The sequence below is a fragment of the Thunnus thynnus genome, chromosome 13 (assembly GCF_963924715.1).
Source record: "Thunnus thynnus chromosome 13, fThuThy2.1, whole genome shotgun sequence".
NCBI classification, from domain to species: domain Eukaryota; kingdom Metazoa; phylum Chordata; class Actinopteri; order Scombriformes; family Scombridae; genus Thunnus; species Thunnus thynnus.
The window spans coordinates 15200592-15228572 of NC_089529.1; the positions used below are offsets into that span (position 1 = coordinate 15200592).

General features: G+C 39.7%; 1 protein-coding gene across 2 annotated transcripts; it reads left to right on the top strand.

Moving 5' to 3' along the window:
• Positions 1 to 1146: 1146 nt before the first annotated feature.
• trpc4a (transient receptor potential cation channel, subfamily C, member 4a) lies at positions 1147 to 26570 on the top strand. 2 transcript variants are annotated; one of them, XM_067608225.1, is made up of 16 exons: positions 1147 to 1273; positions 2149 to 2240; positions 5356 to 5585; positions 6393 to 6611; positions 11024 to 11164; positions 11784 to 11960; positions 12761 to 12961; positions 19704 to 20049; positions 20382 to 20521; positions 20608 to 20808; positions 20912 to 21033; positions 21312 to 21507; positions 21608 to 21802; positions 22525 to 22566; positions 22988 to 23077; positions 24924 to 26570. In XM_067608225.1, the coding sequence occupies exons 3-16, from the start codon at positions 5427 to 5429 to the stop codon at positions 25614 to 25616; spliced, it is 2922 nt and encodes a 973-aa protein (XP_067464326.1). In that variant the 5' UTR covers positions 1147 to 1273; positions 2149 to 2240; positions 5356 to 5426; the 3' UTR covers positions 25617 to 26570. The 2 variants fall into 2 exon arrangements, with proteins under 2 accessions (XP_067464326.1, XP_067464327.1); XM_067608226.1 differs by lacking the exon at positions 1147 to 1273 and adding an exon at positions 1568 to 1851.
• Positions 26571 to 27981: the final 1411 nt, after the last annotated feature.

Here is a 27981-nt window from a genome sequence, read left to right on the forward strand (position 1 = left end):
CATCATTCAGAATTGCATGCAGAATTGTGTCTTATTATCAGGATGGAAGAGATATGGGTTCAAAGTGGATGAGATGAATAAAGGTCTGGTGAACCAATGATGGGACCGATGAAGGGTCACCACCCTGCGGTATAATCTGGAGCCTAATAAGAGAGATTTTATTGATGAAGTACTTTAATTCATCTTATTTTTCAGGGAAGGATTTGATCTTATGGCTGGCAGGGGAGCTGGTCACATGTTGAACTGCACTGAATAAAATTCTGGAGTCATGGCAGTTCTGAGAGATGAAATCTGAGAAATAGGATGATCTTGCTTCCTTAACTGCTATCTGATATATGCACATGTATTCACTCAAAATTTCTAAGTTAACTTGTAGTTTATTTGCCTTCCATGATTGCTCAGCCTTCCTACAGATGCACTTCAAAGCCCAAGTATGTTCATTAAAACAGGGCAGGGCTCTGGATTTAGCTTCCTTGTCTCTCAGAGGAGCAAAAGAGTATAAGATAGCTATACAAGTACTGTTAAAATTACCAACTAGCTCTTCAGTGGAAGAGACTTGTGAAAGATGCTAGAGTTAGTGGTGGTGGTAAAAGCCTCACAAAATTTGACCACAGACTCAGTGCCAAGGAAGCAAGATCTAAATGGGGTGCATAACTTGGAAGCAGAGACAGACAGGCTAGCCCTAAAGCCAATGATATTATGATCTGACATACCAGTGTCCTCTAAAGCCAGGTCAACAGGAACAAAACCAGGTGACAGCACTGGTGTGTGTCCCATGGAATGAGTAGAGCCACTGACAGACTGAATAAAACCAAATGTTTTGAATAAGTTCAAGAATTTCAGGATATTATAGTCATCTAAAAGCAGAATCCTGTCATACAGTGGCATGATAAGAGATAGAAGCTCTGAGAACTCTTGTAAATTAGCTGAATTTGGTTTAAGTGATCTATAGAGCATAGGGCTTTTACCTGTGACTAAAAAGCTGAGATATTCAAAGGAGGAATAACTAAGTTGGAGAGCATTTATGTTTCTTCTTGAGGATAACTGCTAGGCCACTTCCACGCCCCTATATGGCATGGCTGATTGAGATGAGTGGCCAGGAGGAGTTGTTTCAATTAGTGATGAAACATCTCCTTGATATAACGAGGTTATAGTAAACATATCTAAGCAGTTGAAGAGAATAAATTCATGATAGATGACAGACTTATTTGACAGGGATCTTATGTTTAACAAACCAATTTGATTGGAACTGCTTGACTGAGTTGGTGAACAGGTAAACACTGGATATTAATTAAATTATTATAGTTACACATCATCACAGCTGGTCATTTTAAAATATGTTTTCACTAGTTTCCAGTGCAAATGCCTCATTTGTCGATCATGATCCCACAATAGAATAACCTGCTGCATAGCGTAGTGTTTCATGATATCAGTGCTTGGATACAGCAAAATTCTGAGACAAGTAAAGCTGATTGTGAAGCTATAGTTATGTAAGCACGTTAAGTAATTTCATTTGTTTGAGGAGAAATGTGATTCTGCGGCTGCATGTCTGGCGGAGTTGCTTGATCTTTTCCCTCTTGCGGTGCCACTGTGTTCAATGCGTCTCCAAGTGCGCACGACCAGTCTGCAGCAGCGCTCCGCAGACTGCCTGCCAGGCATCTGGCTGCTCTGTTTATTTCTGGAGGCGCTGCCTTTCCCTTAATCAACCGCCAACAGGTGGATAAGTCGAGTGGGCAAGAACATCGTTGAAAAATTACATCCTGGACACCGAGGGGGAAATTGCGGAACCAGGTGTAATTCAGCCTGGAAACTTCGTTGTTGCTTGATTTCGTCTCCAGGATTTCTTGCGCGGTGAGCTGAATGCGGTGTGTGTGGCGAACTGCGTTTTTTTCCCCCCCAAGTATGACCGAATGGAAGTCGTGATCAAAACTAACCGAGTCTGGATGTACAGTTGGAGTACTGTCAAGTCTCTAAAAATGAGAAGGGAGAATGCAGACTAGACTAAAAAACCAAGAGAAAGACGGACTGGAATAAGCCAACACATTAACAAGCAGGGTCTTCTTGCAGAGCCACACTGCAGTTTACACATTTGTGGGTCGCTTTATTAAATAACTTGACTTTGTTTGTTTGTTTGTTTGTTTTTTAAAGCTTTAAGCATCTGTTTTGTTTATGGCGACGGGATATTTTCCAAAGGAAGAACAGTCTCCCTCAGCGAAGTTCCAATGCCCAACATCCCAAAGGTTAGTTATTTGCTCCATTGTACTTGAAAATGTGCATCTTTTGTTTCAATAAAAAAAAATTCATGCTAGAAACTGGCGCATTGAGGGTCCCTCAGTTTGTAACTGAAGAAGGAACCCAGCAGGTACGAAGAAGAGTCCTCTCATTTTCACAGCCATTTTCATGTTTACCCCTGTGATTCTCTGGAACAATTATCACACACAAACACATCAATAAAAATGTTAAAATCTCACCTGTGAGCATACGCAGAAGCCAGTTAATACAAATGGCACAGTCACATACCTGTTGGCTTTAATTAGTGAATGCTTAAAATTTTATGGTTGTTTTTCTCTCATTGTAAGCACATGACAGGCTTTTCTAAATGTGCTGCACTGTCTGCTGGAAAGCTCTTCTATGCTGTGCGTGCTGTGTATAATCAATACAACTTCTAGAATAGGAGACATTTTTTTTTGCTCCACATATTCCCTGCAAACGCACTTTTGTGGTGCTGTACTCTTTGTGTAACTAAACTGCTCCGATTTCTATTTTTAATTCAAAAGAAAGAAAGGAGGGAGTCTTCTGCACAGAAGGCTGAGTGTATGTGTGTGTTTCAATAACCTCACACTAAGATATCAACAGACCATCCACAGATCCTCTTGCAGTCTACTGATGTTACTGCATACTTTACAGTATAGCTGCTGTATTTTGTGTCATTAAGTTCACAATATCAACCCAGTGTGTGTGTGTGTGTGTTTATTGGAATTTAGGATGATACAACAGCTTTAAAAGCGTAGACTAGAGCAAACATATACCTTGCTGAGGTGACATCACCAATATAGCATGTGATGTCACCTGATATGTGACATGTGTAAAATAAGAACTACTTCTTTTGACCTTAATATCCCTGTAAATATATACTGGAAGAATGACTCCTAAAATCACAACAAAGACACACATACAAGTGAAATAAACTAAAGTGTGGGGAAAAAAAAAATGTATCAGTAAAATCGAGTCCTTAATTGACCCTTATAATTTTACTGAGTCTGCCTTACTGTAGTACAGGCATTTCCTCTGTACAGTGCCTGCTTTTTTACTCTGCCTTCTCAAGATTAACGTAATTCAGTGGGGGTGACTGCAGGGTCCCCATGTGGCCAGTTCAGAGCTATTTTTGATTCAAAGTGAAATTGTTCCACCAAGGGCCATAGCATTATCAAACTAAGTCCCTGGATCTCAAATGAGGTGTGAAAATCTGCTACCAAAAGGGCTCTCCAGAAGGATAAAGTTCTCAGTGGAGCAAATCTTTCTTTTTATTAAGTTTTTTTTTTTTTCATGGAGGGAAAATAAAGGGTATGGAGAACATTTCTACAGCAGTAAAGTGGATACCTTTGACTGTAAGAGGAGATGACATTTGAATCATTTGAAGGAAATGTTGCTGAGAAACACCAGCCGGCAGTGAATTGGATGTTGTTCCTTCACTTTTGGTGTTATTAGCCTGAATTTCAGCCATCTTACATCTCTGCTCCTGCAGCACATCAGGCTGTGGGAATATTAGGGTTGTTAGTTAAAATCCTGAACAATCACATTATTACTTATCACCAGCTTTAAATAAATAATGCTCACTCACATAAGAAATACTATGTAAACTGGAAATATATCAAAATAACTCAAATACAGAGATTTGAGAACAATAGTCCATAGTTTTATTTGTAAAAGCTGTTTTCACATAAACTAATTGGGCTGCTGTGAGCATGCTAATCCACTCATTATTTATTAGATATAGTAACATAGCAGTAATGAGTTGTCCTGAGACAGTGGTAAGAGAGAGAGAGAGAGAGAGGGGAGCCTTAATCACTTGCTGCTTGAACTCCTTTCTTGTTTATATTTAGCCACGCACACCCTTTCCCATTTTATCAAATTTAATGTTATTACTCACCTGTCTTATTCTTCACCTTTTCCATCTCCTGCATCCCCTGTTCACCTATCCTCTCAGTCCCCTATGACTGTAAATCTTAAATATAAAGAGGTATGAAAATAGCTAATCCCTTGTTTTTAAAGGAACTTTTTTTGTGCATCTGCTCAGTGGTGATAGTCGACTTATTGTTCATTCATGGTTGTACCGTGTGAGGAAATCCAGATCCAAATAAAGGGTTACCTCATTTTTATGATCAACATTTCACAGTAACAGTTCACTAACACTACTTTTAATGTTATTTTAAACACTGCACATCTTCTATTCATGAATAGTATTTTATTATTACGGTGCACTTGGGGGATCTCACTACTGACAGTTTCAAGTGACTCCAGAGATCTTGACTATTATCTTGTTAGAAGACGATCACACTGCGCAGTGTGACTGTCACTGTATCACTGTGAGGGCTTGTTTTTAAGAAGATGCGCAGGCAAAAGTGCCGCAAGTATCCTTTTGCTGTCACCAGGCAACCACTAAGTCACCTGCTGTAATCAATTAGCAAGCATCGCTAATGACATTAACTAAAGCTGCTGGCAACTCAAGAATAAACATCTAAGCATCCGTTTCAGCTGCAACACTGCAAGCCTGATGCTATCATGGTGTCTCTTGGTGAAGCAAGTTGTGCGGGAGCTCGATTTAGTATAGAATTATCGGATTAGACAACAGAGTAAACAATGTAGTGATGTGAGATGTTTTTCTACTCAGATATGTCTTTCATATCTTATCTTTCAGTGCATCCGTTGTTTCTCAAAAAACAACAAAAAAATGTGAGACATGCAGTTTGGAGAAAATATGAGGCCCTTGTAGGGCAAAAGCACAAAATGCTCCTAAGTAACTTAAAACAGTTACTAAACAGTAAGCTCTCACTACTAAAAAATACATTCAATGCTTATCTGCATCAAACAGTAGTTTCAGTTTACTCATGTTCAATTTATAAAGTTTTAAAATTTGTTAATTTCCTTTATACTACAGACTTTTTTCACTAGTTGCAGGTATCAGATAGGTCATAGGTGGTGTTATGAATGGCGAGGGGTAAACTATCTGCTTCATGTTCACTTCCTTCCCCTTCCACTTGTTCTCTCTTTTTCATCTTTTCTGTCCTCTAGAAGCTGATAATATCAACAAGAAGTGCATTGTTCCTGTAACACCTTTGTCCCTGTCCCTTCTAGTGTAAACTCCTCCAGCCTGGCAGCAGCAGTAGCAGTGTTAGCAGGGTGCTGATAAGCTGAAGCCCGGGGAGATGTCACAGCTGTACTACCGGCGGACTGACAGCTCCTCATACCGGGACCGCATCCCGCTGAGAATTGTACGGGCTGAGTCGGAGCTGTCGCCCCTGGAGAAGGCCTACCTTGGAGCTGTAGAGAAGGGGGACTATGCTAGTGTCAAACAGGCTCTCGAGGTGTGTGGCTCTTGTGTGAATGGATGGATAATTGGTTTGGTAGGTGGATGAATGAATACAGCCACTGAAACTCTAAATGATGGATGGATGGATACTAAAGGTGTGATCTAATTGGATTGATTTAGAAAAAAAATGTGGTTAATGTGCAGCCATGATGATCATTTCCAGAAACATCTGGTGCCTTTATTTACCTTGACAAGAGTCAGACCCTTAGAAGACAAAATATTGCAAGAGACCAGCTGTTTGGTAGTCCCACAGTACCTAGGATGGCCAAAATGTTGTTAAAAAAAGGAGAAGGTTAATCACATTATAGCAATGCAGTCAACAACACAATGCAAGGAAGCAAGGAAAAAAACAGTTGATAAAAATTTAACTTAAGCTGCAATTTATTAAGTCCTCTGTACAGATGACATTATGTGAAAGCCATTTGAATTTGCATGCCTAGCTTGTCCATACAGAGTTGGTGGATAAAGGTGTCACTGCTGCAAACAGTTTTCCAAAGTGGTCCTGTCCTTATTTTTTCTTCTATAGACATCAGAAATCTTCTAGAGAGCAAATCTCTGTCTAAAAGCTCCATTATGCTGCTCAAATTTTGTCTTTTTAGGCCTTTAGCCTAAGGTATTGCTAGTGTAGCCAACTAATGCCAGATATGGTCACCAAAGCTACTACTTAACTGCTACTAATAAAGATAATATTAGTGGGTTACCAGAATGCGATACTCATCAGTCCTGCAAACAAAGCCTCAAGACAGAACCAAACTCTGAAGACTTTGACTGTAAAAATTACTTTTCCTACTAATTTTGTCAGGAGGCAGAGATCTACTTCAAGATCAACATCAACTGCATCGACCCTCTCGGCCGCACAGCTCTGCTGATTGCCATTGAGAACGAGAACCTGGAAATCATTGAGCTCTTGCTGAGCTTCAACGTCTACGTCGGCGATGCCCTGCTGCATGCAATCCGTAAGGAAGTGGTGGGGGCTGTGGAGCTGCTGCTAAATCACAAGAAGCCTAGTGGTGGCATGCAGGTGAGGAGGGGACTGAGGGAAATGGAAGGAGTTTCAAATAAAGAGCACTTTATTCATGCCAGTGTCAGTGCACAGATAGGATGCAGCTGACAAGCCTGGGGGCTTACTTGTCGAGACTTGGGGCTATTGATGTTCACCTTCACTGCAAAAGAATTTTCATTTTAGTTTGAACCTTTTTTCCTGCAACTATACTGTATGATCATACATTTAGGTGTTTTGGAAAAACCTCAGCAATATATATATATATATTTTTATAGATTGGTAGCAATTAATCTATTGCATTTTGAAGGGACCTGTGTCAGTTTTGCTCCCATAACAAAAATCCCTGTCCTCATAGTGTTTCAAACCCTAGAGAACTGATCAATGATCATTGCTAAAGTCACGTCATTTTCAATCCAAACAACAGGGTACACAGCAGCCATCGGCACATTGGCTCACATGCCAAATCCCAAGAGGAATTTCAGATCTAGCTGAATGATAGTGTGCAGCATTAGCCAGTAAAATACTTGTACTTGTTGTGTAACTTGTAAGCTGCATGCAGTTGCCTGGAGCTTTATGTGCCATCCAAAATAATGACCTAGTATTGTTGGCAACAACAAAGGCAAAAGCTGTCTTCATAAACTTTTTTTCTGTTATTTGGAGAAGGGACTGATTATGAGAGAAAATAGCATGTATATTTGTCCAAAGTTATAGTGTATTCATGATTCTTTTTTGTTAAATGTTGTAAGGATGCTGATTAGTTTGAGAACACAGCACTGCTGCTCATAAACAAATCCCTCCTTCTAGTTGATAAAAACTGTCCATTTAGTGCTTTAATTACTGTAATCAAAAACAAACACCTTCTAATTAATTTCAGATTGGTGCCCCTTTTCCCTCCGCTTAAGGAGAGTTTCCTTTTCTGTTCCTGCCACACATGTACATGTCGGTACACTGCACACATACATGCTTCACATGCTTTTTCTCTCTCTCTCTAATCTCTCACTATCAGCAGTAATGCAGCATAAACCACTCAGGAACAGATGTTTTGCTGTTCCCATTGTGTCCTGTGCATTTGGCTCTGATAGAATAAAGTAAAATAGTGAAAAAAACTAAAAATAAAGGAAAAAAGAAGAATGCATAAGGCAGAAAAAGGGAGCACAAGCATTGTAGATATGAGGCATAAGATGAAGCGATAACTCAGGCTTGTTTGTTAAATGGATTTAGGGAGGACAGAGATACAGAGGCCAGAAATTTCCAGTCCATACCCCTCAGCTGTGAAATCTATCAGCTGCCACATTTCCTCTTTACCTCTTTAATGCCCGCGTAAGATAGTGCTCCTTCCCATCACATAAGTAGGTTTAGAAAACAGATAATTCTGGCGCTACGAAATCTCCCCAAGAGAAGCTCATTGATTATATTAAAAGGCTGTCTGGGAAAAGTGCATCCTAGCTATTGCCTGTGTCTTCTCCAAGACTTATTAATAAGGAGATTCATTTTGTGCTTTTCTGGAATTGTGCGTATTTGTCTTTCTATTTTGCTGGCTGTCAGAATGATGTGTTCGAAATAATCTCACAAGTGTTGTGGCTTATTTGTTTTCCGCAGAGGAGCGCACTGGATATCAGCTCTTTAAACAGCCTCATGTATTATCCTCTGAGTGTAGATATGCATCTGTCAGAGGCGCAAAAGCTGTAGCTCACTGTGTTTCTCAATTAAAAAGGCCTTCCGGGGTGTTTTGTTGTTGTTTTTTCTTTTTTGTCAATCTTTTTCCCATAGTCCATTTTGCTCCTTGTTTTCTGGGTTACTGTGAAACCTGCATAGCATGTGCTCATAAAGACAGTTATGGAAGGGAATCCCTCTCCTTCAGACCTACATATACATATAACAGCACAATGTAATGTAAACATTAGCAAAGAGGTTTAGGTTATTTTCTGCAGTGTCATTCAAATATAAAACTGCTCAGTGTCCCATTTTTTACCGTCATCATCTAAACGTTTGTGATTGTGTAGGATGACAGGTGAAAAGCAGTGTGTAGGCTTAAAAAAGACCACACTGAAAACAAAAGCACAACACACTGTGAAGTCTCACACCCGGCAGATGCTAATGTTGCATTTTTAATCAATATGCGCATGGTGAATGCCTCTAATGTGTGCAACAAATATGTATTACACGGACGAGTGGGCTATAATTTCATTGCTTTTCTCTACTTTTATCACAACTTCACATCTACCAGCCTGCACTCCTCCTGCTCCGTGCCTGGGCACAGGCCAAGGATGTTTGATGTAGATTATTTGATGTCCCTCCTCCTCCCACATAGAAAACAGAGTATATAGCTTATTAGATCACCCTCCTCTGCGAAATATGACGACTCTCAGATATGGCTTTATGCTACTCGTTGGAGTTGAGAGTAATCTATACAGGTAATTAATATCTATATCAAAAACGTGATAACAATTCTTTATTTTTAGTTCAGTAGAGTAGTGGTACAGTAACAGAGTTTCACTGATATTATTTCAGTTATAAAAAGCTACAGTACAGTAAATATCAGAGCTTGTCTTAAATGTGACTTGTACACCGCATTCACATCTACTGTTTTTCTCTTTTAGGCATTTTTTAGAATACAATGAAAACTACATATGGAGCTTTGTAAGATATTAACATCGCTAAAACACACCAGAGAGCGACCACACCAACCAGTTGAATTATCAGTAATTTTTATTTTCATGCTTTCCGATGTGATTTTATTTCAGCTCCTTATTGTTATTACACACATGTAAGGAATATCTCCTGCGTCATAAGAATCAAAGACAGATGCGTTGGAAACTGTGCCGCAAACCCAGTTATCGTGCAACTCACATTAAAGCTGGAACGTGGGGCTTTTGTGTCCCCCTTCTGGCAGTGACAGTAATTACAAAAACACTGTCGACGCGTGCTTGCACCATAGGCTCTACTGTAGCCTACTCCGTCGCTACGTTTGCAGCTGTAAAACGTGCATAAATTGTTTTGAGCACCTCATAACCCCTGTGAAAAGATTCATTTCACTATCATAATTTGATCCCTTCAGTCCGATAACATTTAGAAAGTCTAGAAGAGTCGTATGATTAAATCATTTTATCCCCATTCAAGTTAGCAGAGAGCTAACAATATGCACTCATCCGGCCAGTGCTGGAATGTCAAACCCAACACCAGATTAAAAACTCCTGTGAAATACAGATAGATTTATCTGGTGGTGATAGGCTTCATCAGCATTGTGTGAACTCATTTGGCAAGAGCTTGAATGTAACGGACGTCCATTTATATGTAAAAGTTCCGCACTGCAGATTTAAAGCACTCAAGTGGAGTGTTTCTCATGTGTCCCTTGTCACATTCGTTGTCGGCCTGTCACTGTGTTTTACTGTCACTTATGTCTTCTCATGTAGAAAACTGCCACTGGAAAGCTTCATGCTGCTTACAGATTTTTTGTGCTACTGAATGAGAACACTCGGTTACCTCTGAGAGATCAATATCAGCATATTGTGTGTTTGTTTTGTTCAGTATATTAAGATATTGAGATTTATGTCTGTCCCTTAAAGTAATAGTCAATTTTGATATGAAGCATTTGGATGAGTATGACAATTTTTATGTGTGTGAGTCAGTTTAGTCTATGAGTATATATAGACGGCCTCTTCCTTCAAACTACTGGTTTCTCCTATCTTCAACATTAGTCTTAGTTAAACTCTCTTACTAGAACTAGAGCTCTTCATTCCCTTCTGTCTTCATTCTGTGTCAAGCTGGTAAATGTGCCCTTACCTATCGCATGTTTATCCTCTAACCATTCTCTGACTATCTTCTCTCTCTCCTCCCCCTCTCTCCTTCACCACAGAATCAGATAATAGGCCTTCAATTAAAAGAAGTGAAAAGGGCCATCTTATTCCCCTGCAGCCCGCAGCCGTGTGTTCCTACTGACTGACATGGGAATAGCAAAACGGCTTAGCTGGTGTGGATGATAAGGGGGATAGGTGGAATGAGTTTCTCTCTGAGCATAATGATTCTCTCTGAAATACGTGAAATACTAATGCTTCTACTACACCGTGGCCTGTAGCCTTTGCAACAGCCTTGATAGGAATGGTATCTTGTGTACGACTTTGACCAAGGATGTAATTTCTCAATGGTATTTGAACAGTTTTCACTGCAGCTGCCAAAAGCCCCAATGACTGTTTTCTTGATCCTGGTTGTTCCATTTTACTCCACTGTAAGAGACCTGTGAACTGCACTCTGAGGCTCTGTGCTTAACCAAACCAATTACTTCTACTGTACTCTGAGCATGCCAGTTTAAGCCGACAGAAGGGGGAAAATGACAGCAATATATCACAAGGCCAAGGCCAAATGTCCTCCTTCTAGAGCTTCATTCAATACACATGTGATTGAAGTTCTTGTTCTCTTGTCTTCCCTGAAAGGTTCCTCCAATCTTATTGGACAAGCAGTTCTCTGACTTCACCCCTGACATCACTCCCATCATCCTCGCTGCACACACCAACAACTATGAAATTATCAAGCTGTTGGTGCAGAAAGGCGTGTCTATGCCGCAGCCACATGAGGTGGGTTGAGCTGATTTGTGGTGTCAATTGCATTTGTGTTTTGCTGTTAGCAAAATCCTAAAATGTCAACAATTGTTCAGGGAAGAAGTTCAAGCATTTTTTGTAGCTTGATTACGGTGCATTTTTGACATTATCCAGTGGGGTTTTGAAAGTGTAGAAAGTGTAATATTATGGTATGCATACATACTATAAAGTGTTTGACATAAGATCTTATTTATTAAATGCACAATCAAATAATATAAAAGACAACAACAACATTTAAGATATTAATGTTTTCTGATGCTGTTCAAGGTTTGTTTACATCAGTAATGTTTGTAAGCGCATGAGTTTTTTATATTATGATTAGTTGAGAAACATCAAAATGCTTCTTTTTTAAAATCTATAAGCCAAAAATCTTCAATAAAAGGTTTAAATATACTGATCATTTATGGTCAAAACCCTGACTGGGTCAACTGGTCTGAGTACTAGATAAATAATGCTAAATAATATACCCAGACATGACACATTATTTACTTGACATAATAGACATAGTGCCTGCATCACTAGACCGGAGCATGATCTATTACTAAACATGGACGAGCCTCATTAAAATGTGTCCATGGTTTGTTTGATGTTGCAGGTGCGCTGTAACTGTGTGGAGTGTGTGTCTAGTTCAGACGTTGACAGCCTGCGGCACTCGCGCTCACGCCTCAACATCTACAAAGCGCTGTCGAGTCCATCACTAATTGCGCTTTCCAGTGAAGACCCCTTCCTCACTGCGTTCAGGCTCAGCTGGGAGCTGCAGGAGCTCAGCAAGGTGAGGACGAGAGAGCCAGCTAATAGTGGAACTGAAACATCATTTGGAACGATTTGATTTTAAAGAGCTGGAATATTAGCTGTATGTCGCATTAATTAACCTCTGCGCCCTGTGTGAGCTTTCATTATACCATTATGTGATATTCAATGGCCTGTCAATTTATTAGGCGGGCATTTCAGTATGAATATAAATTGCTCTTGCTAAATGTCATTTCGTAATGAAAAATACATGGGGGTCAGCTATGAAAATTTACAGATGTAATGACAAAAACTGGATCCTGGCCTGCTCCAGTTCATGATATTTCCAGCTTAAATTTATAAAACCTGAGATTCCTTATTTCACTGAACCTTTCTAGTAAAACTAAATACAATAATTAATCAAAATGAGAATATTTCAGATGCTTTAATTGAATCAAAATAGAAACATTTCCTAACAGATGCACTTTTCATCACACTGTATTATTCTCTGTGGTTTTGCTGTTACCCGAGACTAATTAAATACATTTTACATGTACTTCAGTTTAACATTGTTTGCACTGCACTCTTCCCGTTTTATTTGGAGATGAAAACATCTCTATCGGTCTGGAATATGAGATGAAAAGCAATTGAAAACAAGTAAACAGTTTGAAACAGCATCATGATGCAAAAACACCCAGAGGCAAAATTTGATTCAACAGTACCACTTTCTAGACATACTTGTAGCCTGAGATTTTCTTTGACTTAGATTCCAGCTGCCAGTCTCCTCCTCCAGAACATTTGGTGATATCTGTATTCTGTATACACTCAATCTTAATCTTTCAGGTAGAGAACGAGTTCAAATCAGAATACGAGGAGCTGTCTCAGCAGTGCAAACAGTTTGCCAAGGACCTCCTGGACCAGACAAGGAGTTCCAGAGAGCTGGAGATGATCCTCAACTACAGAGATGACATCAACTTATTGGAGGAAGAGGGCATCAATGACCTGGCAAGACTCAAACTAGCTATCAAGTACCACCAAAAAGAGGTAAGCATGATGCATATTAGAGCATAATGTTAATATTGATCATTCATAAGCCTAAAAGCATAAAGTCTAAGGTATTCAGCTTATGATTACTGACTAATAAATAGCTTTCTGGGTGGATCGGATGGCAAAAGCTGTGAAAAGATTGGCAGTGTGAGTGAATGAGTGCTGCAGTTTGAAATCTGAAGTTAATTTGATTTTCACGCTGCCATTATATCACAGTTAAAACAAGGGCTGCAACTAACGATTATTTTCATTATTGATTAATTTGTTGATTATTTTCTCAATTAATTGGTTACTTGTTTGGTCTATAAAGTGTCATCAATGTTTCCCAAAGCTCAAGGCGACGTCCTCAAATGTCTTGTTTTTTCCCCAAAGATACTCAGTTTACTATTTAAGAAAACTAAAGAAAGCAGAAAATATTCACATTTGATAAGCTTGGAGCAGAGAATTTGGGCATTTTTTTCTTTTAAAATGACTCAAAACAATGAATCAATTATCAAATTAGTCGGTGATTAATTTTCTGTTGATCAACTAATTGATTAACCGACTAATCGTTGCAGCTTTAGTTATAACACACTCATAATATATAAGAAATCATATCTCGTTTTCCATATTTCTCCTTGATTCTTCTCCCATATCCTTTTTTTCATCTCTCTGCTATTGTTTACTACATTATCTTCAGCTTGTTATTAGATTTCAATGCCACCTGCCCCAGGCAACACCCACTGTACTGTATGTTGTCTGGTGGAGGACTGCCAAGCCTCAAGTTTTTGCTGTACCAAGCCAAGACTAAATGTCCTCTCAGAGGTGCCACTGCCAGCCAAGATGAACTGGTGTAATGACATTGGATTAGCATCTGGTTCTTTTTCATCGATGCCAGACACTGGTTTGGATAGGACCTTATCTGTTTTCTGGCAGGTCACACAGATGACAGATTTGATCAGATTTGAACCAATGTGTTTCATTTTTAGGAATTAAGGTAAAAATTAAATGATAAATGTGATAGATATGATTAATGGTTCTTATGTTTTGGAAGCTGTTGCTGGAGTTCAGTGCCACTGGTTTAAACATACATACTCTATAGTCTGTAATGTTTATTGCTGAACATATACTGTATATCTGTTCTTAATGCACTGGAAAAGCAGGTGATAATTAAGTGTTAATTACTTTCACAGTCCAGTTTCAGTTCCCTAGAGAGTAAATTGAGCTGTTTCATCCAGCAGCTTTGTGGGACATGAATTGCATTTTAAACACACAAATAATTATGAAGGAAAATGGCTCAAACCTGATAACGCCACAGCAACACTCCCTTCTACAGTCCACTGATTTCATGGTTTTGTTTCTATTGTGTGATAAATTGTGTGATTCTTTCAGTGGGTAGAGCCATGAACAATTAGTATGCAAAAAAGCTAATTTAAAGGTGCATATTAATGTTGTATACACCATGGCTGTCTAGGATGGTTAATAGAGTTTGTCTCTAATTTGTGTAGCATTTCTTCTTCGAATGTAGATGTTGAACTCAGTGTAACTGATGAGTAATTTCTTAGTTATGGCTGTAATCTCTCTACAATTATCTACTTTTACTATATATTTAGCTGGTCAAAAGAAAACTATCAGAGAATCATATAACTGATGCAAGAGCTGTGTTTTTCTGGGTTGAATGGAAGTTGCAGGAATCCTGGTTTTTGATAAAGTTGTTAAGATATGGAGGGTGAAAGCGTCCTCAGGCAAAGGGTTAAATAGATATTACACCGCAGAATTGTTCCACTGAATATAAAAGTGAAGCAGAAATGATGAGGAAGCAGACACATTACTCCCAAGAGCCACTTATAATTCATTCAGCTGTCTTTTGCTGGGAGCTCTGCCTGGCTGTCAGAGCAGATGCACTTTTGTAGGTGTCTCGATTTATGACATGGCTTTCTCCTTCATCCATACAGTTCTTGCACATCAAGAGACACAGATTGGCAGAGCATGAGCATGTTGAGTCACAAAAGGACAATTGGGAGTAATGCAAGTGCACAGGTGGACATGATGATGGACAGTCCCAGTTATCTTACCCAACCTGTCTATTGTTGGCAGTAAATCTTTCATTGTACACACACACACTCTAAACAACCTCTGCTACAACCGTCCCACCACTCATCTCCTCTCCACAGGAGTGTTTTAATTATCCAGGAGTTGTCCCAGTATGCCCTTCTCCTGCATGCTATCTATAATACCCTTCGATCGCACTTGGACTTTGATGGAGGACAGTGTGATGTGCGTAACAATCCACCCAGCTGCCCTTTTCAAATGATAAATGTCCCAGCCAACTAGACTTGTTAGCAGTCATTTCAAGGTAAAGTTATTCTGCTGGAAACGCTCATTCTGTTGCGTTGGCGGTAGAGGGGTGTGTGTGTGTTGTGAGAAGGTATTAAAGAGTGATTGATTAATGTGAACTTATACACTGCAAAAAAAAACCCTCTTCAGTCATGTTTGTCCCTAACTATGTCCTTTAAGTCTTATTTTCCCAAGATAAGGGCAAATTTTTTCTTGTTTTTTGTTTTCAAACTCTCATTTCTAGTTTCGAGTTTTTTACTTGTTTTAAGAGAAATACATTCATGGGACTCATAAATCATCACAGACTCACTTCAGACAAAGCAGGCTTGATTTACTGGATTGATTGTTTGCAGAGTGTGTGGTAATGAAGTTATGTAGCTGCTGGTTGTAGTTTTGTAGTGCGTGTAGAGGCACAGTAGTCTTGTGAAGGGAGCTATGTGAAATTAAATAAATTAAATTATTACAGTTAAATATAAAATGCCACACAAACACCTTATTTGGTGTTTGTGTGGCATTTGTGGGATTTTTCAGACAATCCTAAGTAAACTATTACTTGATTTGAAGAAAGGAGAGATGAAATGTGTGAAGTATTACACAAGTTTTAAGATTTGACATGCAAATGAGAATTTGACATTTTGCTGCAGTCTCTTGAGAAAGCACAATGACATCTGTACAGTGTAAATGTTCGCGCACACACGCATACAGAGGTATTTATAGGGATTGCTTTGTGCTTGTGACAGATAATCTTTAAACCAGACAGGGTTTTGCTCCCTGCAAGGCATTGTGGGCTAAGTGGACACTTAGATGGAATGTGTGATTTTTTTTTTTTTTTAATAGAGCTGGCTGTTGATGAGTGGTGCGTCATGAGGAGCATGTTTTTGACCCAGCTGAACACTGAAAGACAGTTCTCACGTTAACCCTCTTATGTGTGTAAGTGTGTGTGTGTGTGCACACTCGTTCATGTCTTTGTATTTATTCTTGCATCTGTGTGTGTTTTCCGGCTTTGCAGCCGCTGTGCTCCCAGGGTTTAGAAAGGCAATTTATAATGGCCCTGAAGAGAAATCTCCACAGGCCTCCCGTTTAAAGAGCTGAGCTAACAGAGAAGTCTGCGCATACAGCGGGAGGCTAAATCAGATAAATATTATCAACAACACATTATCCCCTTTACCACTCTGAGTATCAACAGTGGATTACTCTCTTTTATACCGATATGTTTGTATAAATGTAGGTGAGTACATTGAAGATTCAAAGTGTGAGTGAAAACAGACTGTCTCTTAAATATTTGAAATTCTCAGAGGCACCAAGGGAAACCTATCAATTTTACATGCTGTAGTTTGACATTGCCCCCTTGTGATATCTCATAACAACTGCAATTCATTATTTCAAGTTGTTTTTAATGTGTCAATTAAACAAGGATGATAAGTGTTATGTCTGGAGTAAAGCACCATTAGTTCTTGTTTCAGCATTCCACTGCAACAATTACCTGTTTTCACAAATCATTCTTCAATGCTCAGCAATTTTCAGCCTTAAAATTGTAGTTTTCATACAACAACAATATCACACTATTGCCCATTTTTTTCACTTGTTCCAAGAAATTACAGGAATAAGTGAACTTGTGTTAGATATCTTGCAGTGTTTCTATATACATGCAATGCAATAATAATGCAGGATAACACCACAGATTGAAAACCAAATCATAAATTTACACTGTGGAAATACTCAGAATGGATACCCTTTCTATGTGAATGTCCCTGCAAGCAAAGATGATCAGATTGTGCAGATAATTTTGGCAGATTTTGGCCACAAAAACCAGCAAAAGTGTAAATTTATGGCCTTTCAAGAATGAAAAAGTGTTATGGAGACTGTTATATGGAGAGAACTTTATTCTTCCTCTGAAAAATATTTGAAATAATCAATTTATACTTGTGAAAAAAACTATGGTTTTCACAGCCACTCAGTATTCATCTGTATTTCAACTGTTACCCAAGCAAAAACATAAGCATTTGAAAGTTGTGTGATTGTCAGTGTGTGTCTGTGAAAGTGGAGAAGAATTTCAGCAAACCTTTTTATGTTTTTGGAAAGCTGCAGGGGAATGTGTCTTCACAGAGCAAGAAAGCATCCTCACCTGTCACTCAGTGATGAGCACTTTCCTAGCACTTCTGGACAGTTGAGTGCAGAGTGGATACTTCCCTGATTGGACTTGAGACCAGGAGGGATTCTGCTTGAGTTGTGCTTGTGTGGACAAGCCACCTAAGGCAAATATGACAATTTACCACTTTATGTAAGTGATTGTGACAGTGGAAGGGAGGGTGCCATAACACAGGTGGTGGACATGTTTGAACCTTCTCATTCAGGAAACAGAAATAGAAAGAAAACTTTGTAGAAAAGTATTTTTGTGTAGTAAATAGAAGTTACAGTCAAGGAAATTGAAAGTGGGGATTCAAAATGGGGTATTTAGCAGATTTGTTTTATGTAGGTTGGTGTTAAATAAAGGAAATTAAGTATTTTAGCCTCTGTCATTTTCTCCTGCCATTGAAGCCAATATATTTCTGTATATGTTCAGCAATTTATTAATGTATATTTATTAACGTAAATTGTTTAGCTGTTTTTTTCTTACTCTATATAACCTGCTAAAACATCTAAAACATGAGTGTGAATAAAATCAGTAAATACAACATTTTTACTTAGACCAAAGATTTCCCCTATAAATTAACTGATTTGGGTTTGGAAAGTAACTATATTACTACAGTCCATGTGCTATGACAAGTAAATTAACGTGGATACATTTCCTAATTATAACATTAAATAGCTTAATTGACCTCATTAGCATCACTCTCTGTGTTTGATATATCATGCTGATTAAGGGAAGACATCAGGCAGCTCAAGTACCTCTTGCTTACTGTGATTAATGAGGAATAATACTCTGACAAGCAGTGAAAGATGTAAGCTAAAAATTTTGTTACTTCCAGTACACCAAATTAATTATTAATTCCATGTCATCTTTGTGAATTGGACACTCACTTGTGCCCCAAAAGTCCAAATACCTGCTACAAAACAGTTGTGATAAAAGGGATTGAAACTTTCTTTAAATAGACAGAATAAATTTATAGCTGCTGCTGCTGAATTTAAAACAATGGCACATTTTTATTTCATTATTTTCTGAGCTTTCTAAAGTACTTCATTACAAGACTAAGCCTGCACCCACGGGTCTGCTTCAGTCTTTCGGTACAACTTAATGAGGTTAGATATTTTGTCTATAATAAGGTTCATGCTCAGAAGTCTCTCTCATTTGGAAAAAGAAAGGGTATTCCTCTTCTCCACTCAGCCATGTCTATTCCCTGTATGCATTTCCTCTCAAGTTTTTAGTTAATACTGTCGTTGATATATGGAAACATGAGCCACCTCACACTCCAACTCACAGGATCTCTGGTTCCCATGGTAACAAGACTGCAGAGTTGGTGAATTGGCACCCACCGGTGCCGGTCGACACTTTGACTCTGATATAGTGGCTCAACGTGATATTTCACAACATTTTATGTGCTTGCGTAAGTGTGTTTGCATGTGTGCCCATGTTGTTAGATTCATTTATATGAGTTATTTTTATGAGTTATATTTTTTCTTTTTGTAACAGGAATGTATCCCAGACAGCTCTAGATTGTCACCAGATGAATGGCGTTGATGTAGCTTCAGTCCATTTGGCTGAGGCAGTCCCACAGCACAGCTGCGGTTTTGATGCATTGATATTTTGGCCTCACTGACTATTTTAAAACTGTACTCTGTTACCAAGAGGTGCATGGCATTAACTTTGGAAAAAATTGCCTTGGGATTTTTTTTCCACATAAGGTATTGATCACACAGCAACACAAAACATCAAGCAAAAGAAAAGAGGACAAAATATTTCCCACATGCTGATTTATGTTACAAAAATGTTAAATCAATCTTGTGTGTGATTTCAGCTTCAGATGAAGGTCCCATCATATCCAGGCATCTCAGAAAGAAGTACTTTATTATCTCAAGAAAATCAACAAAAAAATGCAATGCAATCATCTAAAAAACATGTTTCTCCAGTTTCTTGAAAACATGTACTTATCATATATGTAGTAAAATCTTCTCTTGAAGTTTTGATATTGTGAAAGAATTAAATGATCCTTTTTAATGACTTCACTGCCTGTGAAGTTTTGCCATTACCTGATCCTTATATTCATGTAATTGCCCACACATCTTCCTGCTACGTTTGTGTTTGCTCTAAGCTGCAGGTGTGTGTGGTCACTAGGGCATCATGTTCTGCGTTATGCCATTAAATAGCCTCAGGTTGTTGTTTCCCAGCGTGCTAACTTGTTGGAATTGTACCTTAGATGAGTGTATAAGAGGATCAAACAAATGCAAAGTACAACTCCCCCCTCTTTTTTCTTATTTCTTCAAGTTTGTAGCGCAGCCAAACTGCCAGCAGCTGTTGGCGTCCCGCTGGTATGATGAGTTCCCCGGCTGGAGACGGCGCCATTGGGCAGGGAAGTTCTTCACCTGTGTCTTCATCGGCCTCCTCTACCCCTTGTTTGCTCTGTGCTACCTCATCGTCCCTAAGAGTCGCTACGGCCTCTTCATCCGCAAGCCTTTCATCAAGTTCATATGCCACACTGCATCCTACCTGACCTTTCTCTTCCTGCTACTCCTCGCCTCGCAGCACATTGTCACCACAGAGCAGGACAGGCAGGACAGGCAAGGCCCCGCACCAACCACTGTGGAGTGGATGATCCTGCCCTGGGTGCTGGGTGAGTTAGGACAAAGGGTGCTGAGATAGATAAGACTGGTTAAGTGAAAATATGATTAGTGATTGGTTGGCATGATTAGTCGTCTTGATGTATGAAAATAACACCATAGGCAAAAAGAGGAGATGTTCAACTCATCACCCATTTTTTAAAAGTTTGTTTGTAGTCATTTTACACAACTTCATTTCTGAAAGATCATGTTATCTCCTTTAGATGTTGTTGGATTTATGAATTTATTTACTGGAACTCTCAAATAGCTGCCAGAAGGTATTTTCTGTGTCAGTGGTTTAAGGTTATTGATTGAGCACATGATCAGACAATCTCTTTATTTCTAGGATTCATCTGGGCAGAGATCAAGCAGATGTGGGATGGTGGTTTCCAAGACTATGTCCACGATTGGTGGAACCTGATGGACTTTGTCATGAACTCTCTATACCTTGCCACCATCTCCCTCAAGATTGTAGCCTACACTAAGGTAACCAGTAATCTATGAATGGCACTAGAATAGACATTTGTAGTGTGTTCTCACTTTATCTGTTCCCCATCCTTTGTCCTCTTCAGTACAGTGGCAGTAAACCCAGGAACCAGTGGGAGATGTGGCACCCAACACTAGTAGCTGAGGCAGTGTTTGCCATAGCCAACATTTTCAGCTCCCTGCGCCTCATCTCGCTGTTCACAGCCAACTCTCACCTGGGGCCACTGCAGATCTCTCTTGGGAGAATGCTTCTAGATATCTTGAAGTTCCTCTTCATCTATTGTCTGGTAAACACACAAATAACAGCACACAGGCAGGGAATATAAACACATACGCAGTAAATATGGCTTAAATAATTGCATCCACTATGCACACACTGTCTTTCTCCAGGTCCTGCTGGCATTTGCTAATGGGCTGAACCAGCTGTACTTTTACTATGAGACCAAGATGTCAGATGAGAAGGGCAAATGCAAGGGCATCCGATGTGTGGAGCAGAATAACGCTTTCTCCACGTGAGTTCACATGAATCTTAACTTGCATGTGGAATGTAGCTGTGTGGTGGTGTGAAATTGGAACAGCACAGAAACAAATATATATTGCTGTTACTGGTCGCAAAATGTGTGAAAACTTTTAAAACATTTTTAGTTACTATGACTAAAATTTATGTTTTAGCTGAAGTTCATTTCATTCCATCTGTCAATTGACAAAAATTTCACTCAACAGTGACAACACATCATATTTATATGAGTAACTTATAGACAATTTTACAACATTTCTCTTCCCCTGGCAGGTTATTTGAGACCCTGCAGTCTCTCTTCTGGTCTATTTTTGGTCTGATCAATCTGTATGTGACCAACGTGGACGCAGACCATCAATTCACTGAGTTTGTTGGCGCCACCATGTTCGGCACCTACAACATCATCTCACTTGTAGTGCTCCTCAACATGCTCATAGCCATGATGAACAACTCCTACCAGCACATTGCTGTGAGCACAGACCAAATATACTGCAAACAAAAAGCCAATAGATAATGTGTCTATACAACACAAACTCTACTTTTCTAATGTGCCCTAACCTTGATTTCAGGATCATGCAGACATTGAGTGGAAGTTTGCCAGGACAAAGTTGTGGATGAGTTACTTTGAAGAAGGGGCCACCCTTCCAGCCCCGTTCAACATCATTCCCAGCCCCAAGTCATTTTGGTACCTCATGTGCTGGATTAAGAAGCAAATCTGCAAGAGGACGAAATCCAAGCGCCCTGAAACCTTTGGAACACTTGGGGTAAGTCTGATGTCAAAACTTTTATGTTTTATTTGTTTCACACAGACAGAAAGAAGATTGAGGAGTGAACCTCTGAAACAGGAGTGTGAGTAGAGATTTGTACTAAAAGCATATTCATAATCAAGGTCTAGAGAAGTGCTTTTTCATTTTGTCAACCTAAACACAATACCCCAGCATGATATTCTCTAATTAGTGCAGCCAGTCATTTTGTAAGAGCGGTAGAACTGAATTAATTAGCAGCTTTTATGATAATTGATTATTCATTTCAGTTACTGTAAAGAATAGAATTCCAAACATTATCTGCTTCTCAAATGTGAGGATTTGCTTTTCTCTATCATTTATGATAATAAACTGAATATCTTTGGGTTTTGGACTAATGGTCGGATAAATAAGGATTTTCAAGACACCACCATGGACATTTTTCACTATTTTACATCAATCAATTGAGACAATAACTGGCAGATTAATCAATAATGAGAAGAATTGTTAGTTGCAGAGTAGAATACATTTTTCAGATGATAGAAATCTCATTTTAGAGCAGAGGTTTTTTTACTTTTTGTGTGATGCAACACTGTGGGGCCACATGTAGTGACACACAAACTATAAAGTTTAGAAATACAAATGGGTCTTACTGTGAAGAAATACTAACTATGTTTTGTTTTTTTCTCCCATTTCCCACTCTACCTCTAACTTAACCTCTCTGGCGTCCGATGTCTGTGCAGAGGCGAGCAGCAGAGAACCTGAGGATAAACCATCAGTATCAGGTAGATGTAGTCTCTTTCAAAGCAAGTGTGTGTGCGTGTGTGTGTGTGTGTGTGTGTGTGTGTGTGTGTGTGTGTGTGTGTGTGTGCGAGCACGTAAGTGACGGATCATCAACATTCTGCTCTTCGACTGGCTTTCTAAATTTTCAATTTCAGTCTGTCAATAGAATACTTTTGCGGTGTCTCATCCAGTCTGACAATTATGCTCAGTGGAATGTTCATCTCTGTTGTTGCGGGGCTATTGTAGTATTACTACAGGAGATGTAGCTTTAAATGTGTTTTCTTTTGTTGATATATGTGTTATCTTCTTCCTGACTGATTGACTGTGAGTATGGTATTGAGGCGACACTTTGTTTCAGTGTTACAAAAGGTTATTGTCCTCAAAGGCTGCCCTGTTTGTGGCATTTTTTTTCCACTGACATAGGAGGTACTGAGAAACTTGGTGAAACGTTATGTGGCTGCCATGATCAGAGATGCCAAGACAGAGGAAGGCCTGACTGAAGAGAACTTTAAGGTAGGCTTGTTTCCAACAGAGAAATAGTAAGAATTAAAGCTGCTGTAATCAATATTTCTATATTAACAATGGATTACATGTGTATGTACAAAGGAGTTGCTTTGTAGCTTCTTTTAGCTCATTGTTTTGGTATTTGGGCCCACAACTTTACTGTTCTATCTCACACAGGCTCCGCCCTCTACTGGACACAAAACCAGTAGAGTCCAGTAGAGGGCAGAACCTATGCTTAGAGAACTAGAGTTACAATATCATAACCTTTGTTTAGGTTCACTCTCTATGCTTTCATAGTGTCGTTTTGGTCATAGCAGGCAGCTGTTTTCAGTGAAAAAGCTCTAAAAACCCACTGTCAGCTTCGTACGAAACAGACAAAGTGACTAGCTGGTTAACACAGTGGAGCATTTGGCTGTCAAAGAGCCAGATATTTTTCTGACAAGATGGTTGAGACCAAAAACAGAGCTAAAAGGAGTGAGTCAAGGACTTGCATTCCACACACCAAATGAATGCTAATGTTGCTCCATGTAGCTCCATGTTGCTGGATGTGTAAATAGGCAACAGTTTGCTAATAAGTTCGCCATATACCATATAAAAGGTGATGGTACTGTATGTCAGTGTTGTGTTTACAGCTTGTTTCTGCTGTCCCCAAGTGGCCAAAAAAATAAGTTTGGTACGAAGATCTGGCATCTTGGTTTGTCAGTAACAAAAAAATATAAAGAATTAAAAATAAAAAAATTTCAAGTATAACTTACGTTTTAAGTTTTGGTGTTTGGATCCCAAAATGCAGAGACAGAGGCAAGGACAGTTCTTGGGGTGTTTATTGAAAGAATAATGTCTCAATGAAAAAAGGCAAGAGGCTGGAGGTGGTGGCTGAGGGCTGGCTGCATTGCAGGTGAGGTGGCAAATTGACCAGGAGATCTGCTGAGGCTGAGCACCAGAAAAACAGTAGCACTGGAGACTGTAGGCGAGGCACACCTGAAAACTATACTCAGGTCAGTCCATATTCTAAATAACAAAAAAGGATAACTCAAAGAAGCTTGTGTAAATCACAAGAAGCTCTGGAGAACGAGGGAATTATCAGGGACTCATAGTTACCGACTGCAACGGGATAATCTGGCACAGGAGTGGTGTCTTGACCAGGCTTTTATGGCAGGAGTGATTAGCGATGAGCACCAGGTGTGCCTCATAGTGAAGGCCCCACTCAGCCAGCCACACCCTCAGCTGCACACACACTGCCAGGGAGAGAAACAGAAAGAGGGAGGGGGAAAAAGAACACACAGAACATCCCCAAACACAAAACCAAGCACCGAAACAAACATCACCATGACAATAACACCTTCATGCAGATATTGTCACTTAACATCTTGTTTTAAATATTGTCAAAATTCAACAGCGTGTTGTTTGCCAGCTGCGCTCTATGTGCATCGAATGACAAACAGTTCAACACCACCATTGATAGACAGCGACAGGCAGGTGCACCGTCTCAGTACCATGTCTTTCTTACACAGGAATAAAATAAACATAAAATAGACACAACGGTCTACAACACTACAAGGCCTATCAAATACAAAATAGACAGTGGTCTACATCACTATATGAGGCTTATTTAAACATAAAGTAGACAGTCTATAACACCACAATTAGCAGTTTGTCAGCTGTGATATGAATCTTCCGAAAAGCTGCCTTATCAAAATGTTCTTGTATGCTTTGTGAAAAAAAGTCCACTTAGAAATTGAAATTGAATAAAAACTCAGCAGAGTGCTCTGCAGGTACCAACCATTGACACTAATAGTTCAACGAAAAGCATTAGTTAATTTAACAAGGGAGCTCACTTTCTGCTTTGCTCCTTCAGGAGCTGAAACAAGATATCTCCAGTTTTCGTTACGAGGTGATGGGCATGGTGAAGACAGGAAAGCCTACTCTACAGGGGGAAAGAAAGGCCGGTGGCAGCACAGTGGAGTCCAGTCTTGCTTACCCCAATGCCTTGCTCAAGGTATCTCCCTGTCCACCGAGCAGCCAGTTGAAAAGCAAACTTAACCGATTCAAAATCACCACATCCATCCTCAAGCACTGCAGTTCTACAGCCTCACCCAGGCCACCTGAAGCCTCCAACGGTCTACCTAACGGACTCTTGAATCTGGTCTCTGATGAGAGCTCTGGTGAAAAGTCAAGCCAGAGAAGAAACTTCCCCAAAGATTTCACTGACTTTGGCTTGTTCCAGAAACGCCACAAGGGTAGCAACGAAGCCACGTCAGGAGCTGGAGAGATTTCTAGAAAGATGTACTCTTTGTCGGAGGAAGCAGGGGAATCTGTGGGCTCAGATGGAGAGGAGCAGGACAAAGAGCACACGGCATGGAGTAAGGATGAGAAAGGACTCTTGGAGATGGAAAAGAAGGAAGAGGCTACAGTGAATGAGGCCCCAAATGAAAAGAGCGAGCAGGATGGTGGAGAAAAAGAAACCAAGGACAAAGACAAAGAGTGTGCATCCTGCAGTGACTCAGTAGCTGATGAATGTTTTTCTGGGTCATCCAGAGAAGACGCGTAAGCTGTGACAATACATGAACATAACTACAGGCCAAGTAAATGCTGGACTGAGGACAGAGAGAATGACAATCAATGTGAGCTTCAAGTGAGGATAGCTGTGTCAGAAATGTAAGTGTTATTGTTTGTTTTGCAAAGGGTCTAACTTTTCCAGTTATTACTAAATTAATGATCAGCTTTGATCTTTGGAGACTCAGGGAGGCCTTTGGTTTAAGTGTTTTTAATGCTGTTATATTAGCAGTGGGGATGCAGCAAAGGTGAACGGAGCTCTGTGTGAGCATCATGAGGATTTAGATTTTAGGATAAACTCACTTCATTATCTCCTCCCTACAGACGATGGGAAAATAATTATTTCCTGAAACTGATAATTTCCTCTTTTTTTTAATCGACGTATCCATCGTTCACCATACTCTCTCCTTCATCAATCTTTCTCTACCTCTTTTCCTTTCCTGTTTAACTGTGCACCGCTTAACTCCCTCCCCATCCTAATTTCACTAGAGCAATAGATGTATTCTGTGAATCTCTGCCTTATTCTGTCTGTTTCTGCACTTTACACACTTTACACTGGCATACAGTATCTCAAAGATGTGCAAAGCTCTGATCATGCAACAACAATTCTGTCAACGTTTTTCTATGCAAAAACCTGGGATTGTGATTCTTGTACATCGTACATTTAACACTGACAGTTCATGACAAGTATTATCATATGTAAGGTACCATAGAGCGTGACCGACTGGGAGTCAAAAATAATGGGAGACATACAATATGAACACAGCCTATCAACCATTTAAAGCTACGTATTATTCACGTTTTATCACTCCTGCAGAAAATAAACTTGTTATTTTAAAAGACTTTGCTGTTTTTAAATGGTACCTTTAGATGTCATATTAGTTTGAATGAATGATGTTATAGAAAATAAAACATAGATCAAAAATAAACGTAAAAATACACTCTTTAATGGCTTTTTTTCCTTTGTTCAATGCAGATTGCAGACACAAAGATTAACAAATAACCCAGATAGTAAAATTGCTTTGGCCCATATCCGGCCCACACCCAACACTTTCATGTGGCCCACATACCGCATGGAATGATGGCATTTGGGCGGTCCACTCCCATTTGCCAGATCCAGGCCACAAGCAAACCATAGCATTACTGCATGTCCACCAAAAACGAACCAAGTAAACGATATCTGGCCCAAATCTGGACCACAGTTCATTTTTATTCTGGCCCTGCTCCAGCCTACATTCCATATCCTCATTTGGTCTAAATACTGCATGGAATGATGGCACTGGGGCATTCCCTCCTGTTTGCCAGATCCGGAAACAAGAAAGCCATAGCGATACCGCATGTCAACCAAGAACAAACCAAATAAACAAGAACTGGCCCACATTCCTAATGTTCAAGTGGCCCACATCCTGCATGGAATGGTGGCATTTTGGCAATGCACTCCTGTTTGCCATCAACAGGCCTAGCAACATTGTTTTCGCAGTCACCACAGTCAATATGGTTTGCTAATTCCAGGACCTGTGGATAAAGCATTTATGTGTCACTGGAAAGACAGCTGCCTTAAACTGTGCAGCCCCCAACAAGGTGCTATCAGTTAATCAGTTCAATTGGATACATGTGGGGTTCAACCCTAATTGCACCAAACAAAGCAGTGGAAACCAGTTCTTAGACTAGGGGTGGGGACTGTGGCTGGGCTGTTAGGACAATGATCCCTGGACTGACATAGAATAGTAAATTCCATGTATGTGGGAGGAGGAGGCCAGGGCAAACTTTGCTGTAGAAAAATAATCTTCTGGGAACATTTCCAGAGAATCTTACCTACCCAGTTGTAAACATTATCAGTGTGTATGCACCCACACTGAGCTTCACCTCTAAAATTTTATGATTTATTTAGAACCACAGTAAATCATATCTCATATCATATCATATCATATCACATCCAGATTAGCTAGTTCTGAGTGTGCCGTATCTTGGCCAAAACTGGCCCAGATATGTTTTAAGACGACTGGGCCATATTGGCTGCATCATATGTTGGCCACCTCAGGCTCACTTCCAGGTTAGCCAGTACTAATTGTGCCACATCTTTACCTATAGTGGCCCAATACTGTTCAACCATATTTGGGCCATGTTTACTATTTCAAATGTGGGCCACATTAGGCTCCCACTATGACAGCCAGTGCTGACTGTGCCATACAATTGCCAAAAGCGGGCCAAATTTGTTGTATAGTATTTAGGCCATATTTGCCATATCATATGTCGGCCACTTTAGGTTCACATCAAGTCAAGCCAGTGCTTACTGTACCGTATCTTTGTCAAAACTGGCCTAGGTATGTTTTAAGATAACCGGGCCACATTTGCTGCAC